At 42.8% G+C, this 16,732-nt stretch overlaps 1 protein-coding gene across 4 annotated transcripts in view; it reads left to right on the top strand.

Annotated features, from left to right (window-relative positions):
* trrap (transformation/transcription domain-associated protein) overlaps positions 1-12,350 on the top strand; it is an 82,638-nt gene extending 70,288 nt beyond the window's left edge. For all 4 annotated transcript variants that reach the window (XM_079372410.1, XM_079372412.1, XM_079372411.1 and 1 more), the window contains 6 exons: positions 3,679-3,904; positions 4,088-4,305; positions 5,105-5,289; positions 6,587-6,790; positions 9,343-9,537; positions 11,312-12,350. In XM_079372410.1, coding sequence (XP_079228536.1) covers positions 3,679-3,904; positions 4,088-4,305; positions 5,105-5,289; positions 6,587-6,790; positions 9,343-9,537; positions 11,312-11,596 — 1,313 coding nt within the window. In that variant the 3' untranslated portion in view covers positions 11,597-12,350. The remainder of the gene's footprint in view (positions 1-3,678; positions 3,905-4,087; positions 4,306-5,104; positions 5,290-6,586; positions 6,791-9,342; positions 9,538-11,311) is intronic.
* The last annotated feature ends 4,382 nt before the right edge of the window (positions 12,351-16,732 follow it).

Raw genomic sequence — 16,732 nt, 5'->3', positions numbered from 1 at the left:
CCCTAGCAGAGGGGGGAAAAAAGCTGAGCAAAACAAAAAACAGAATTTCTTTTTTATGTGAAATGTGTCCTAGGTAGTTGCAACTGTTTCAATTCCTGCATCTAGATTCTTCCACGTATAACACCAATGTTACATCAAAGATCAGGAGTTGGAGACATTCGCTGACCATGTACATCTTCCATCCATCCCTTGAATTTAGATTCAGATTGTGCACGTTTGTAGAAAAAGCCGGTGCTCGTGTTGGCCTGTGTTCCGATTTAAACACAAGCTGTGTAATCCAGCAGGACAGGTGCAGGTCTGCTTTCGCCATGGCCCCCTCCGAGAGCTTTTTCTCAAGAACAATCATCCCTTTGTTTTGGGAGCCACATGTCTGATCTCCCTCATTGCATAAGGGAGGTGAACCACAGTTTAAAGAACTGCTGTCTGCAGCTCCCACAGCTCCCAGCTTTAACAAAAAAAAAACCCTCTTTGCTGACTGGTTTTTACTTCCACACACTTACTAAGCACACGTTCACGGAATTAAACTCACTGGAAACGGTCAGGTCTCTGCTTTTTTTATTTTTTTATTACATTTCCACGCAGCAGCTCCTCCCTCTCTGGCCCAACCCCCCTCAGCGCTTCACTCTCTCCTTTGTTTTCCCCTCCACTGCTCCTGAGAGTGGCCAGTAGAGCTAATGTGTTTGCCCCTGGGAAAGAGGAGGACAAGGGCAGCGAGTGAATGAAAAGAAAAGAGATAAAATGATCACCTGATTTATAGAGAAAAGAGCCATAATAAGGGTGAGCCAGAGCTGATGTTTGTCGACACTGACAGGCAGGAGCATTAAAGATTGAAGAGGAAATTAGCAAGGAGAAAACAATAGAACTGAGAGCCTGAGAGAAAACATGAGGCAGGTGTGATCGAAAGCAAACGCATTAGAACGGCACGCGTACTGACTGATTGAACAACACAAACAAACGCAAGCATGACTCTAGGCGAGAGCTGATGAGTCTGACCAGATGTTACAGTGCCAGCTGTGCTCATATGGCCAGGCGTCACCGGGGCTTCTGCCTCGCAGGGAGCCCGCCGACCATCACTATCCAGCTGTCTCACAACGACATGGGAGCAGGGCCGACAGAGACCGAAACCACACAAGGCTTCCAGAGCGGAACAAACAGGGTTTACAGAGCTGCTGAGCAGCCAAGCTCCCATTCCCCACACCACGTTAGTGGCTCACTCGCTTTCACAGGGTTTGTGGGCCGGAAAATATGGGTTTATGTGTGCACATATAACATTTGGCAGCAGGGAGGCATTCAAATCCAATTACTGCAACTGCTATTTGCATGAGTTACTGTTTTAGCAGTGGATCTGTTCCAGAGACTTTTGTCAGAAGAGCTTTCTGAAAAAAGTTTCCAGGCTTTTCAATTCTGTGCCTTTTCAACAGTCATTTGTCAAGCTAAAATGATTTAGCACAGCAAAATGTAACTCGGTATAATTCTGCATAGCAATTCTGCGTAGCCTCTATGTACCCTCAGTTAGTTGACAGTAAAATGTCAGAAAGCCCTCTAACCTCCAAACGCACTGTTGTAAAGACTTCTGAACCACTCAAGAGTTCACAGAACCAATCAAATCAAGTAAAGTTGACTGCATGCAACTCCACACTGAGTCATGAGGGGATGATGGCTCTATACACGCAGGTGGCCCACCTCCCCAGTCTGGATCCATCATTTGGTGCAGCAGTGCAGATCCTCTGCTGCGGTCTGTCAGAGCAGAAGACCTGCATGGGTTTTCTGCACTCAGGTCATTGAGCAGCCTGGCTTCTCTCCACTCCACACTCCTTCTCTTAGCATCCTTTTTCCCCGAGCTGACAGAGAAAGGGTCAAAGATGAGTTCAGGTGCACAGAGAATAACTGTCTTCTGGTCTTACTGTCAGCATAGCACTCTCCCCACTCAGAGCTCCTCGAAAGTCTCTGTCAGAGAATGTGTGCAAGTTTAATGATGTCACACATTTAAGGGTTAAAGTTCAAACAATGGTACTATTATCTGATTTGGGAAATGACACTTATAGATAGAACTAAAAAAAAAAAGGTTAGAAATATTGGTGGGAAGTCAGTGACTACATTCCTGCTGTTCTAAATTGAAACATTTTGATGAGTTGTAGGAATGTAAGACCTTGGTAATACTTAGAGCTGTCTCCAAATTCAGCCAGGTAAAATATGTTCCATCCAATAAAGATTGAATTATATGACTTTATTGCTACATTGCCTCAAAGGAATGTAGCACGTCCTGCTTTTTCTATTTGTAAGCATTATACACTTTTATGGCGCTGAATTGTTGTCGTGTTGCAATTCCTCAGGACTGTTTCAATTTAGCCCCGTGCTATCGAGGCAGGTGAATTGCAGGCAGACGGATGGCGAAATAGGGCCTCTCCGAAAAGAACATTGGCTGTTTAAAGGGCTTATTTAAAGTATTAGGAGGTCTCACTCTAGGGGAGATTGAATGGGTCTGAAATGGCAAGGCCTTGCAGTTTCATGGATTCATTATAAGAGGCTGCTCAGACGGTGTACTGAAATAGGAGAGGTAGATGTGTGTGTGTGTGTGTGTGTTAGTATTTGTGTTGTCCTGGGGGCTTTAGTCTAAAATGGAAAACCTTGCCTGGCTCACTTCCCCCCTCTTTCTGTCCTTATTGCTGCAGCTCATCACAATATGTTATGTGCAGTATGAGTTGTGACTTGAAACAAGAATTTAATACTTTAAGACTCTAATTTCTGTAGCTCTAATTTAATCAGCTCCCAGCCTCCACCAGGGAGTTTTAAGTCGATAGAGCAAACAGTTCCCCTTGTGCTGCCGGCCTGCCATGAATAACTTAGCCATGAAGTTCCCCTCCAGCGAGGCAGCACACTGCTGGAGTGAAGCGGCCGACACAATATTTAGAATGGACTTTTCCCAGATGTAAGTTTGTGTAGCCAGCACCGCTCTGCCTCAAGCCTTCACTGTGAAAAACAAGGTGCTCTCAGTTCATGTTACTGTGTAAATAATGGCAGAGTAAACACCCAGATCTCCCTTTAATTAATCTTAACCATGTGTGGTTCCACGAGGGGCCTTTAAAGTTTGCATTGAAATGTCATTTGACCAAATATCTCAAACTTGAATCCCCTTTCATCATGTATTCCTGCTCTGTTTGCTTTATTCATATTTCACCTGATTTTGAGTCTCTTTTTTTGGGGGGGGTTTTAAACTTCTTCACTGAGAGACATATTTAGAGCACAAGTAAGGGAGTATATAGCAGCAGGAGAGGTCAAAGGTCAAACACACATGGGAGCCACACACTATGTTACAGCCCGGTACTGTCGGCAACTGAGAGCAGTTCCACTGGAACAGATCTGAGGGTTAGTGTCTTGCTGAAGGTCATTTTTAGGAAGTTGATTTAGGAGGTTAAAGTGTAACACAGTAAATCCTAAACAAAACTTTCTCAGCCCCCTGGAGGATTTCTTGTAGCAGCTTTTGGATCCCTTCTGTTTATCTGCTGTCCTCTGTCAACCAAGCCCCTGTTATTCAAAAAGCATTTGTTCATTAAAACTGACAGTTTTATACAGATGGATGATGAGGGAAAACAAAAGAGAAAATTATTCTTCAATAAATGAAAAATGTAGATCTAGTGAAATAATTATTGCAACATTTACTTCCTTTTCTCGGACCAGACTTTGACTTCAGTGTGCCAGGCTCCATGAAGCTCCACAATCTGATCTCCAAGCTAAAGAAGTGGATCAAGATCCTGGAGGCCAAGACCAAACAGCTGCCCAAATTCTTCCTCATCGAGGAGAAGTGTCGCTTCCTCAGCAACTTCTCCGCACAGACGGCAGAGGTAGAGATCCCCGGGGAGTTCCTCATGCCCAAACCTACGCACTACTACATCAAGATTGCAAGGTAAAGGACTCATCTTATCATAACTTGGTTTCATGTACAGAATGTATTCTAAAGCAAATAATGACACAGATACTGCAAAGTTTTGACTGGGATTGACTTAATCAATGGGATTACACGAGAATGTACACAGGGGAGTGTTGCTCACACATCTTCCCTCCAACAATGTTTATAACTTCTCTCCAGGTTCATGCCAAGGGTGGAAATCGTTCAGAAACACAACACAGCGGCGCGGCGCCTGTACATCCGGGGCCACAACGGCAAGATCTACCCTTACCTGGTGATGAATGACGCCTGTCTGACCGAGTCACGAAGGGAGGAGAGGGTCCTGCAGCTGCTCCGCCTCCTCAATCCCTGCCTTGAGAAGAGGAAGGAGACCACCAAGAGACACCTCTTCTTCACCGGTAGGAGCTTTCGTGAATAAGGGAGACCATCTCCTGAGGAATGGTTTGAAGAAAAGTTGTTCAGAACATTTGATCACGAGTTAGTTGGTTTATGTTGTCAAAGAGATTAGGAACGTCTCCCATTTTCCATTTTACTTTAACACAGACACGTCGTCTGCTGTGATGCCTCACAATGATCCAATGACCTCACAATCTTTTTATTCTCTCCAAGTCTCTCACACACACACACACACACACACGGGCAAAATTTCAATTCCCTTTCATGCGCTATTTCCTCCCCTGTCGTCCCCTCGTGGTTTTCCTCCACCCAGATGTTTGCCCACTCTCCACTTACGCTCTGGATTGGTTTGTTTAAGGGGAAATGTGGATGGAGATTTTAACAGTCCCTTCCAACCCATTTCCTCCTCACAGGAAAGGCTGGTATTGATTAGATCTTGGGTGCCAGTCTATGTAAATGTTGAGACAGCTCTCACTGGGCGACCCGTGTGCAGCCTGTTTACCTCCGTTGACCCTGCTTGGTGTTGAGCGGTGGCACGCCTCCTTCACTGCAGCTGTTTCCTTCCTTCGGGGTATTTTAGTTGTTGGTTTGGATTTGCGGTTTACACTGTGGTAAAAAAAGGGTTTACTTGCAAGTGCAGCCATAGGTTTACCGTTTGTGTTTTATTTACTTGTTTGTTTACCTCTTTATCTTTTTTTTTTTTTTTCTTGTCTGGCTTTCCACCTTCTTATTTCTTCCCCCTGCTCTCCCCACCTGTGTCCTGACTTTTTTTTCCACCTCCCACTCCCTCCATCTCTACAGTGCCCCGAGTGGTGGCAGTGTCGCCTCAGATGCGGCTGGTGGAGGACAACCCTTCGTCTTTGTCGCTGGTGGAAATTTACAAACAACGCTGCGCCAAGAAGGGCATCGAACATGACAACCCCATTTCCAGATATTACGATCGTCTGGCCACCGTGCAGGCCAGAGGCACACAGGCCAGCCACCAGGTACTGAGACATTTATAGAAACCGACAAACACAAACCACAAAGCCAGGGCATAGTACGGCTTCCTTTAATGCCATGCATCACTGTAACAGTATATTTGCAAATTGCAATTTTGTATTGAGATAATTTGATTTGCTTTTTTCTAGATTTTATGAGAATATAAAAAGTAATTCTTAACCGTGACCACATTAGGTGGTTCATGGTTTTTCTGAAGACTGGAACTGTTTTCTGTCTTTAGTTCCATTCTTTGTTGGTATATGAAAAACAAAGCTATAGACTGGCACAGGAATGAGCCCTTAAACCTGGAAATGAGATAAAATTTTAGCGCCATGGGTTCCTAACTCTAAAAGTCAATGGGGATTTTGAATGGGTTTGTCTGAAATAAGGTCTGTGGTTAACACAAGCTGAAGAGATGTTGAGGTTTTGTTAGACGAGATGAACTACATTAGCTAAGACCCCACTGGTGAATTTTAAAGTTTTTACGCGTACTTAAAATGGCGGTTTGCTAACAAGCGGCTTAATGAGACGTCAACGTCATCACGCCGGGAACTCTCTCCCTAGTCCGCCTTGCAGCCTCGAGTCGTGTTTTTCAGTGCTCTTGCAAATATTAGGTTACTAACCAAATTATTAAGCTTCGGTTTAGCTGGCTTGTCAAAACCACGGCGTAGTTCGCTGTAGCACAACGTTAGCTTTTTACTTCTCTCTACAGATGAACACCACTCAAATGAAGTTTGAAGAGTTAATGCTACAAAGATTATCCAGCTGAGCAAAATAACTACGCATCATAAGTGTGTTTGCCATAGAGCTTTTTTTTCTGCAATGATCCAAAATACAATTTAAAAATTGTTGTTCTGAACCCATGTCGAAGCTACTTCCAGGTTGGCCTACAAAAATACGTCCTCACTATTCCAGTGTATTATAGAATTCGTTTATCTGTATGACTAATTTTTAATATAGGCTGTTTCATCCAAATAATATATTATTATTATATTGTTTACATTTTTAGTGCTATATTGTCTTGTTACTAACATTGTTTGATGTCCTGCTGCTGCAACGCCACAATTTCCCAGCTTGGTATCAATAAAGTACATCCATCCATCCATCTATCTAGTCCAACAAAAATGAGCCATGAGGGTACTCACAAAGAGCCTAGTACTCTAAAAGTCTTTAATACACAAGTGTGTTACTGTATGTTTGTTGATGATTCTGATAAATGATTGTCTGCTCTCGGGTCATTTCATTTCAGAGCATGAATATGAGGCCTTCTGCTAACTTGCTTATCCCTCTGTTTAACTCCAGGTGCTGCGGGACATCCTAAAGGAGGTGCAGGGCAACATGGTTCCTCGCAGCATGCTGAAGGAGTGGGCTCTCCACACCTTCCCTAACGCCACCGATTACTGGACCTTCAGGAAGATGTTCACCATTCAGCTGGCCCTCATCGGCCTGGCCGAGTTCATGCTCCACCTCAACAGGCTGAACCCTGAGATGCTGCAGATTGCACAGGTAGAGGACACACACACACACACCCAGAGACATGTCGGACTGCTGTCAAGGGCGAGTGAGATCCATTTGACGAGGGCTAATTCAATAGATATACACTCTCATAGATGCATTAAGAGATCACCATTACCCTCTCCATATCAGGCCGTATGAATTACCGTTCTCCCCCATGACATTCACGCTGCTCCTATCAGTCAGCCAGTAGCTGTCGATGTTTTGACAGAACGTTATATTCAGTCGCTCCACTCAACAGCTATCAAAGACGTTTCAATTTGAAGAGGCCGTGTGTTTGTGTGTGCACACGTTGATGCATCCGGCTGCCGCTGCCGCTCGGGGTCTGCAGACGGCTTTTCTCAAAGTCATTATTAAAGATGATTGTGTCAGTCGGCCACCCCTCCCCTCTGATCCTAATCGGCCTCTGCTGACAGGCGTTCCTCCGGGCAGCTAAGCACTGGTATTAAGCCCCCTCTCTGCCTGTTCCACTCGGCAGATCCCATTAGACACAGGAGGATTACGGTACGGAGAGCGTACGCGCACACATAAACACACACACACACAAACAAGAGAGAGAGAGGGTGCAAGGACAGGACATCACAGCTGTAACATCCTGTGCCCCAGCCTGTCCTTGATGAGACCATAAGTTCCCCCGGCAAGGTACAAATAAAGCTGTGTGATACTTTGTGGCATCTGCAAAGTATCACACAGCTATAACGTCTCCCATTTGATTCTTTCAACATCAGCCTTCTTTTAATTGAAAAAGCAGTATCCAAACAAAGACATCCATTTGGATATTTTGACACCATATGCTACATATGCATGTGTTTATTTAAGAGAGGAGAAATTAGAATCTGAAGGGCCTGTGTGTCCTAATTCAATCCTGTACAACTTTCAGTCCTTCGTCTTCACTTGCAGGTTCATCATACCCAAACTTAAGAAACATATAAGCTTGGTTAAATGTGAACATTTGTGCTCAGGTTGTCTTACATATCCCCATAGCACACTTTTCTATTGTTGAGGAGAGGAAAGAGTTATTGCAGTCAAACAAGGGAGCTGTGACCTCCATCCTTTCATTCTTTTCTCTTCATGGATCCTCACAGAGTTTGTCAACGTTCTCATCGTAAATATTTACAAACTGAATGTGATGGATGTTGTGATGTAGGTGCTGCTGGATTAAGCCCTTTCTTTTGGTTGATTTTTGTACTTGCTTCTAAAAGCCCTGCAGCAGCTTTGGGTCCCTCCTCTGTTTTTAGAAAAATAACACAGTCCAATGAGAGCTTTTTGTATTCTGGAGTAGTGAAGTCTTGGATAGCTCTGTTTGATGTTTCTGGAAATGATTTGACAATATAATCCACTTTTCATACTGCACTTAAAAAGAAAAATAAGGTAAAGCACAGGGCTGCTCGGGGAATTTAAACAGACAGCACAAAGAGCCCGTAAATACTGAAACGTCATTGTAATCAATATGATAATCTGAGGAAGAGACCACACAGCTCTAATTAAAAAAACAAACAAACTTTGAAGACAAGATTTGAAGATGGAGAGGTGGGGGCCACTTTCACGTGGGAGGGAGCTCGTTCCACAAGTAGGAGGCTTCTGCTGACAGTGTGCAGCCACCTCTGCTTTTCAGTGTTTTAATGACTACGAGAAACCGCTGATCAGTGGGGAGTTTAGACATGCAAGAAGACAGCATGTACCAAGGTGCTACCAAATTTAAAGGGGTCTCGCACATTTCCTGGCATGGCGGTGATTGAATATCCTTTCGTGGTCCATTCGTTATCTCCTGCCTTTTCTCACGCTTCACGTTTCAAAAATCTCCCGTCCCTGCACGCAACGGTGTTGCGTCAGCCTCCAAAATGAAGCCATCGTCGGCCGTTACTGTGCTGATTTAGCATTCTGAGGGTTTCCTTCACAGCCAACTGTCTGCAGGCTTATCTGAGCCTCCTGGGGGTTTGCTGGTGTCTCAGTCCGCTGCCTCCAGGCCCTCCACTGGGGCCTGGAGGAGCAAATGACAGAAGGAGAGAGAGAGAGAGAGAGAGAGAGGGAATTAAAGGAGAAGGATAGAGGGGGGAGAGAGAGGAGAGGGAACAGGAGCTGGAATGAGATGCTCTGCTATAAAGCTGTCAGAGCCGCTCACCTTTTCATATAAGGGAGCTTATCTTCCTGGAATGGCTGCTCGGGTAGCAGTCCTCTCGCACATAAATGCAGGCTTATGGGTGAAATCTTGGCTGTATATATTTAAGTTAGCGAGCAGGGAGAGGGAAGCGGGAGTGAATTGAGGATTATAGATGTTCTGCTGCTGATAGTTTGAAGTGTTATGGTGTCTGGGGCACACAGATCAATAACTGCAGCCATTTTGTTGCTGCGAGCTTGTTTAGTGTTTGAAGAGAAGACGTATTTCTCTAAAGGCTATTTGTCTTTTAAGACTGCAGAAAAGAACATCCATTTGTAAATGAACTGTTTTCATTCACTAGTATTTCACAAATGCATCATTTCAAATAGATTTCAGCCGTGTTGTATTTTACCTGAACCTTTTATTTCCTTTCTCCGTTTCTTAGGACACAGGAAAACTGAACGTCTCGTACTTCCGCTTTGACATCAACGACGCCACGGGAGACCTGGACGCCAATCGTCCTGTTCCCTTCCGCCTGACACCCAACATCTCAGAGTTTCTGACAACTATTGGCGTCTCCGGTCCGCTCACTGCCTCCATGATCGCGGTGGCACGATGCTTTGCACAGCCAAACTTTAAGGTAACGTGTCTGATATGGCAGTCCTTTGTTTTCTAAAGAGCTTAAGCCTCAAGTTATTTATAAGTTATTTATAAGAAAGTTGATGCAGAACAGATTAACACAGCGACAGCATAAGATGCTATATGGACAGTTTTTGCCTTTGTTAATGTTACGTGTCATTGAAGATATTCACCGTTTTAATGAAAAAGTACAAAAAGAACCTCAACATTTTTCATAATGAGCCCGAGGTTGCACTGGTTACCTAAAATAGACCTCGTCAGTATATGGGCGGCTGTGCTAGAGTCGTTCGTCTCTCAACCAGAAGCTCCTGGATATTTCCTGTTACGTCCACACATCTGCATCACTTTTACAAAGGTGGGAGTAAAAGTTGAATTTACTTTCTTTACATTAACATTGCATCAGCACGTTAAAAGGCAACTTTATTATTAGGTTGTCAACAAAATCTATCATCATCGTTGTTGCATCCTTCAGGTGATCTTTCCTGTTGTTTTCGTTGACACTTACCACTCTCATGTGCCGCATTGGTGCCGGAAGCTGCGGTCTTCTATTTTCAGCAAAAAAAACTCTGATGCAGTGTTTGAATGCTGCCTATACAGTTTAGACGAACTTTGAAGCAAGTTGGGAAAACACAGTGTAGCAATTAGCGGCTAAAAGCGAGCCAAACAGAGGCAACGCTGTTGTCAAGTTGTGCGTGTATTCCTTATCTTAGGTTTATCAGAAATCTTTTACATCCTTATGAAAAAGCCTCTGTTGAATGTTTCTTCTGTCATACAGGTCCATGTGACACAGGCTTTAGAGGGTTCAAAGACAATGTGTTTCAGCATGGCAGCATCGGTAATGAAGCTGCAAATTCTTCATCACTTAAACGTACATCCACCCACAGAGGAAGTTTTCGAAGGCACAAGCAGACACAAACAAGCAGTGATAGCATAGGCAGCCTGAGAGCTGTACAGTGTATCTGCAACAGGCACTAATGACAGGCGTGTGGTGTCTATGTTTAGTAACTCATTCTTGAAGTCTTGACAGATGTGGAGGCAGCAGGAGTGCTAAAGATACAAACAAAAAACTCAACCCCATGAATACTCCGGCCGAGTTCCAGAGTCCCGGGCTCAGTGTGGTCACAGAGAGCCGACTTTTCCAGAGAAAACGACAAAAACACAACAGTAAAAACACTTTGGGGAAGAAAGGGGGGTGCATAGTATATCCAGTAAGGTGATAATTGCTGGTGTTGTGGTGCCGTCATGGTTTGCATGGTTATGTATTTTAGTTTTGTGTCACCATAATGAGCTGCTAACAGCAGAGCTCTCCCTGAGGATAATGACTCAGCCTTAATTGTGCTTTACAGCTTTGTTTTATGCCTATGTTTGTAATGGCAACAGCGTTACATAAACAGACGTTTTTATCATGTTTCATTGCTTTGTATTCCTTTGATGGACACTCTCACAGCTGAGGAAAGAATAGCAACAAGAATAGCACAAACACACAACAGGCACTTTCAGACGGATGTGATAAACGTCATTAGAGGCATCTCAATCTGTAAGCTATTTTCTTTTAGTTGTTTTATTTCAATGAAAGATGTCATAGAAGTGTTTTTCTGAAAGGTGTGAACATTTACCAAAATCAGTCCTTACAAAAGTTTAACCTATGTGCATTTTTATTCACGAAATGTCGTCATAGATCTGGTTGATTACAAACACTCTGAATGTGATTTCACTGTGCATTTCTGCTCCATTAGTTTTAAAATGTACATCTCCTCTTCCTCCTTCTCTGATAGGTGGATGGCATCCTGAAGGCGGTCCTTCGCGATGAGATCATCGCCTGGCACAAGAAGACGCAGGAAGACACGTCCATGCCTCTATCCCCGGCCGGCCAGCCAGAGAACATGGACTCCCAGCAGCTTGTTTCATTAGTCCAGAAAGCTGTCACGGCCATCATGACCCGCCTCCATAACCTGGCTCAGTTTGAGGGAGGAGAAAGTAAAGTGAACACGTTAGTGGCTGCAGCAAACAGCCTGGACAACCTGTGCCGCATGGACCCTGCCTGGCACCCGTGGCTCTAAGAGGAGAAAGACATGCAGGGACTGAGAAGTGTTTTATCTCGTCTGGTTTTTTTTTATATATCAAAGTACACTGAATCAGTTTTGTGAGTGAAATCAAGCTGAACAAATGCCCTGACACTCACAGTCATAGCTGGAACAGAGCTCACCAGTGAATAGTTAATATCTGGACTGACAGAATCTCTATCAAAACACAACTTGTCTTCTACCTTTTGTATTTATTTTTTTAACTCAACAGGGACCGTGTGTGTGTTGTCAACAAGACAGTACAAAGATGTTTATTTGTAAGAATCATCTTAGCTTCTGTTTGTTTTGGGGGTTTTTTTTATTTAAGAGGTGGGAAATGTTTCTGTTGATTGTGAAGCTTTCTGGTGTATTTCCCCTAAAACAGCCATTTCTCCCCAAAACATTGTATTTAATCTTCAAATGTGCCGTTTGTGTTCAACCTCTGCCCAATGACGAATACTGTGATCCTGTGAATAACAGATAACAATCTTTTATTTTTTTTCACTTTCTACCTGAGCTGTACAAACATCTTACTTTTTCGAATGCCATTTTAATTTACAGGACTTTTTTTGTCTTTCCATCAGGCCTGTTTTAATGTAAGAAAGTGTTAACTAGTTCAGCTGAGCCGGCTGTGTTTGCATATACCTCCCCTTTTTGTAAAGGTAAAGTGCTTTTTCCAACACAAGTATCGTTGTTGTCGCTCTGTAAATAAGCATTTTGTTTTAATAAAATGCTCTTTTTATAATACAAACGCTTTGTTTTCTCTTTCTCCACACTGTTTATTAGGACAATTAAGACCAATAGATCATAAAAATGAGTTTCAGCTGTGCTCACAATTTCTTTATTTTCTGTAGTTGCTCTTTTGTACAGTTGTAAAACAGCAGTAATACGAAGTAATCTCTATCTGTCTTACAACTAGTGCATCTCTGTCACAGCTATAATCAGCCTGAAGGATGCACTCCTGGATATTATTGCAGTAATAACTCACGCTGTGAAAAGACTCCAAGCTAACTGCTCTCTGATGCTAAAAAGTCTGTAGGCGTCATCCTCGCGGTTCACAGTTTATGGAGGTTTATGGAAAGGCGTTGCCGCGCAGCAGTGTCGAGTCTGCTGTGTTTCTCATGAAGGTAGAATAACCTTGTGGTCATTCCCTCCCTGCAGTTAGAAAGACCTGCTGAGGTGTGTCGAGGTGTTACTCTGCTCCCCTGGTGTTTGATTAATGTGTACCAGTAGATCTGCGAGTGGGGCGGCCTCACTTGACTTACACACACTTTCAGACAGCCCGTTTGCACTCATAAACAAAGGTTATATCTCTGTTTGCCTCAATAGGATCCACACAAACACGCTCTGCCTCCCAACATGTTTGTATACCGACTCAGACATCTCTGGAAAATAACAGTTATTTTTGATAGTTCTCAGAAGCTGGTAGTTTTCAGCTTTAAAAACCGAGTTTCACAGATTTTCCAACTACTTTTGTTTTTCTGAGATGTTAATCTGTGCAAACAGTAAATTCTGTGTTATTCTATCGCACATTTCTCTTTACTTTGACTGGAAATGTTGAGGAGAAGTAAGAGAAAAGGTGAAGTCATGTCAGCTTACTTAATTCAGAGAATCTTCAGAAGAAGGGCTGCGACTGAAGAATATTTTATATTGTTCTTTTTCCTTATATCAAAATGTCAGAAATTTATAAAAGCACATTATCACACCCTATATGTATGTCTTATGTTCCAAAAACAAAACATGATATTTAGTATACTTTCAAACAGGAATATAACATTTCTTTGAAATGAATTGATTTCAAATCCAGACATAATCATAATCACAAAAAAACCCTAAATTCAGTACATTTAATTGTAACACTAGTAGTGATTTAACAGATGGTAAGCTAATGCATTACATGTTGAAGGTCTTCTTGTAAAGACCATCTTTCAGTTAAAAAAGCAGATAGTGAGGGATAAGGCCTCTCTTGGGAACATGGTGTGAATTTTTATCTATTTATTTTTTTGTAGTTTTAACCTTGTTAATGGACCCATTGAATTTAACTGTAAAGTCAGTAATGTCGGACAGTGCTAGGCAATGCCAGGATTTCTTTCAGTCAGCTCTAAAAGCAGATTGCAGACAGGACCAGGAGGAAAATATTAGCCAGGGGGCTAACGCAAGTGCTACTGATCTGATGTGCACACGCTGATATTCTTCAAGGGCCAGTGGCAACCCTAGAGTTTGTTGAGGCCCTTGGTAAATATTCATTGGAGGCCCCTCAGACCATTATGTCCACCAGAGTATTGACGCTAACTCCTCTTCCACATTATTCCTCTTTCTCTTTTAACTCCCAGACAGATAATTCCTCTTAATTTTACTTTGGTTATTTTAACTGACATTTTTTTACAGCAATAATTCATGCAACATTTGTCTGGCAAGAGGTGTAAGTGCTGTCAGATGGAGCCCTCTAAACAAAGTGGATAAAAATGTGCAAATTCGGGGTGGCCTCCCAGTGTGGGGCCCAAAGCAGTGGCCTGTGATGCCTATTAACAGGCAATGCCTCTGCATATATGCCTGAAGAGAGCTTATTTAATAGGCCTTTCCAGCCATTTCTGTGAGCAGACCTGGGGAAGGGGAAACGTTGCAATCAACTGGCAGACATACACACTTGATTAAAACTCACAAAACTTAATTACATTGTAAAAATGCAACGCTTCAATCCTCATTAGGCACACGGCCAAGATGATAATGGATGAGAAAAGTATTTACAACCTATTATAATCATACTTGAGTATGGAAGTCAATTTCCAACATCTCAACAATATTTAAATAAGAACTTTACCTTGATAATGAAAAATATCCTAACAGTAGGTCATTCATTTATTATAAAAGGTAGCCAACTATGAAAACAAGAAAACGTGAAAGTTATGGCATCAAAGTTTCTTGGTCAAAAATACAGAGGGGAGGGGGGACAGCGGGTGTGTATTGTAACTAATGTCTTGTGTCCTGCCTGTCTGTATACTGCTACTGGATGCCTTGAATTTCCCTCGGGATCAATAAAGTATCTATCTATCTATCTATTTTGACTGACAACGTCTAAGCAGATTTGAAGCTACATGTGCATGCGTCTATGTTTATAGATGAATTAGATATATTTAATATGGAATTAATTAAATGTGTGGTCATGGGAATCCAGGATTGCAATATGGCTTATGAGTTATTATAACCCTTTTGCTTTACATGTAATATTTTGACAATGAAATTCCCTCCACAGCTCGAAACAAGAACAACACTCAGACTGTGTCATACATACTCTATGTACATGCTATGCTACATAAAAAACATACCAGCTGAGTTATGCTGGTTTCAATGTCAAGTCAGGTTAACCAGGTACATGACAGGCCACATGACAAGCTAGGCTAACCAGGAGGCCAGGAACCAATTACTATAGATTGTAAAAAGCCCTCTGTTGAAACATCCAAATCATCCAAAAGTCCTGTAAAGACACACAGACATACACTCTGTAATGATGTGAAACACCTTAGCCCCCATGTTATTGTTTTTGCATCACATGCCTGATAACAGATAGCAGAGAAGTAGAGGCAACAGCTACAGCAAACTTCATGATATAACTAAAAGTTGTGGCTAAGTCCTCACCCACCTACACCCCACCCCCCTTCCCGCTCCGGTGATGTGAGAGAAGTGGAGGTGATTGATGTGCTCCGGTGGGAGTGGAAGGTGTAGAGCCTGGATCATCATCAGCCCTGGCACAGAGCACAGATCTCAGGAGGACACACCAAAGCTGGAATAGATCCTGGCAGGACCCGATGATGAAATCTTCCCCCTCCAATGATCCTCATCCCCCGAGGAGGAGGTGGAGTAGGAGGAGAAGGAAGGGCTTAAGGGAGGAGTGGAGGAGGGAGACTTCTTCAGAAACTGTCTGGTTTGTGTGGCAACTATGTTGTCACATTTCTCAAAAGTTTAACAAAAAATAACAGGAGACAAGAAAATAATATTTTACTTTTTCCACTTCTTTCCACTTTTCATGATTCATCATTTAAGACCAAGATGCCATCAACTCCCCCTCTTTTCACAGCCAGCCTCCAATTATATATCTCATCGTATCAGACATGTATCGCAGTAGGGAGAGACATTTCTTTGTATCTTTGTGTTAACAAACAGTGTTAATCAAATAACGATTGTCTGTTGATCTCTTGTCTTAGAAACAGCTCATCTCATAGGAAGCTGCTGAGGATTTGTTTTGTTTCGCAGAGAAGGAGCCCCATCAGGACCTCTAATGGCCTTTTCACTCTGAACAGTTGAACTCATTAGTTTGTTGTTGAAAAAAATCTTATCATTATGAATTTAATTGCCCAAGCTGTACACAGCAGTATGGGAAGCAATCAAAGTAATTTTTTTTCTCTTAAGTTTGATGCAGCAGCACGTCTTCAACTGGCCTGCAGATGTAAATGTAAATGTGCACCGATACATAGGCGCAGATTTAGCTCAGTTGGTACAGTGTCAGCTCCAGCCTAAGTTAGGTGGGGACTGTTGAGGTTGAGACTGCTCAGGGGGGCACAGTTTGCGCACGCGTCTGCACGCAAGAGTCTGCACGCACACATTTGTGGATGTAGCCCAGGAGTCGGCAACCCTAGGCACGCTTGCCACGCTTGGCACGCGGCAGCATGATCATTGGCAAAAATATTTTGGAATAAAAATAAAAAAATTATAGATTTTTAAAATGTATTAATTTATATTTTTTTTAATCTGCTGTAATGTTGCGGTAGGCGGCCTATGCCTAACCCCCATATAATAACACACGGTTCATAGGCTAGCCTACTGATAGGTTTAATGTGCATTTCCACCTCCTTGGACCTTCAACTTCTCGTTACTCTTCATCAACTCGACTATTGTGCACATCTAGCCTGTGGACTGGCGCTAGCTAGTGATTGGCACCTGTAATTGGTGGACGTTTGATGACATCATAAGCCAAACCAGAATTGATGGAGAAAATATCAATCTCTTTGTAAAATTGGCGTCAATTTTGAGTGAATAGTGAGCTAGTCATGCAAAACACAATCTAATGCGACATTTGACAGCTGTGAATGAACATAAAATCATTTGGATTTTTTTGTTATTTTTACCCACCGTGAT

Source organism: Symphodus melops (assembly GCF_947650265.1).
Source record: "Symphodus melops genome assembly, chromosome: 21".
NCBI classification, from domain to species: Eukaryota; Metazoa; Chordata; class Actinopteri; order Labriformes; family Labridae; genus Symphodus; species Symphodus melops.
This window is presented reverse-complemented; position numbering and strand designations above follow the sequence as displayed.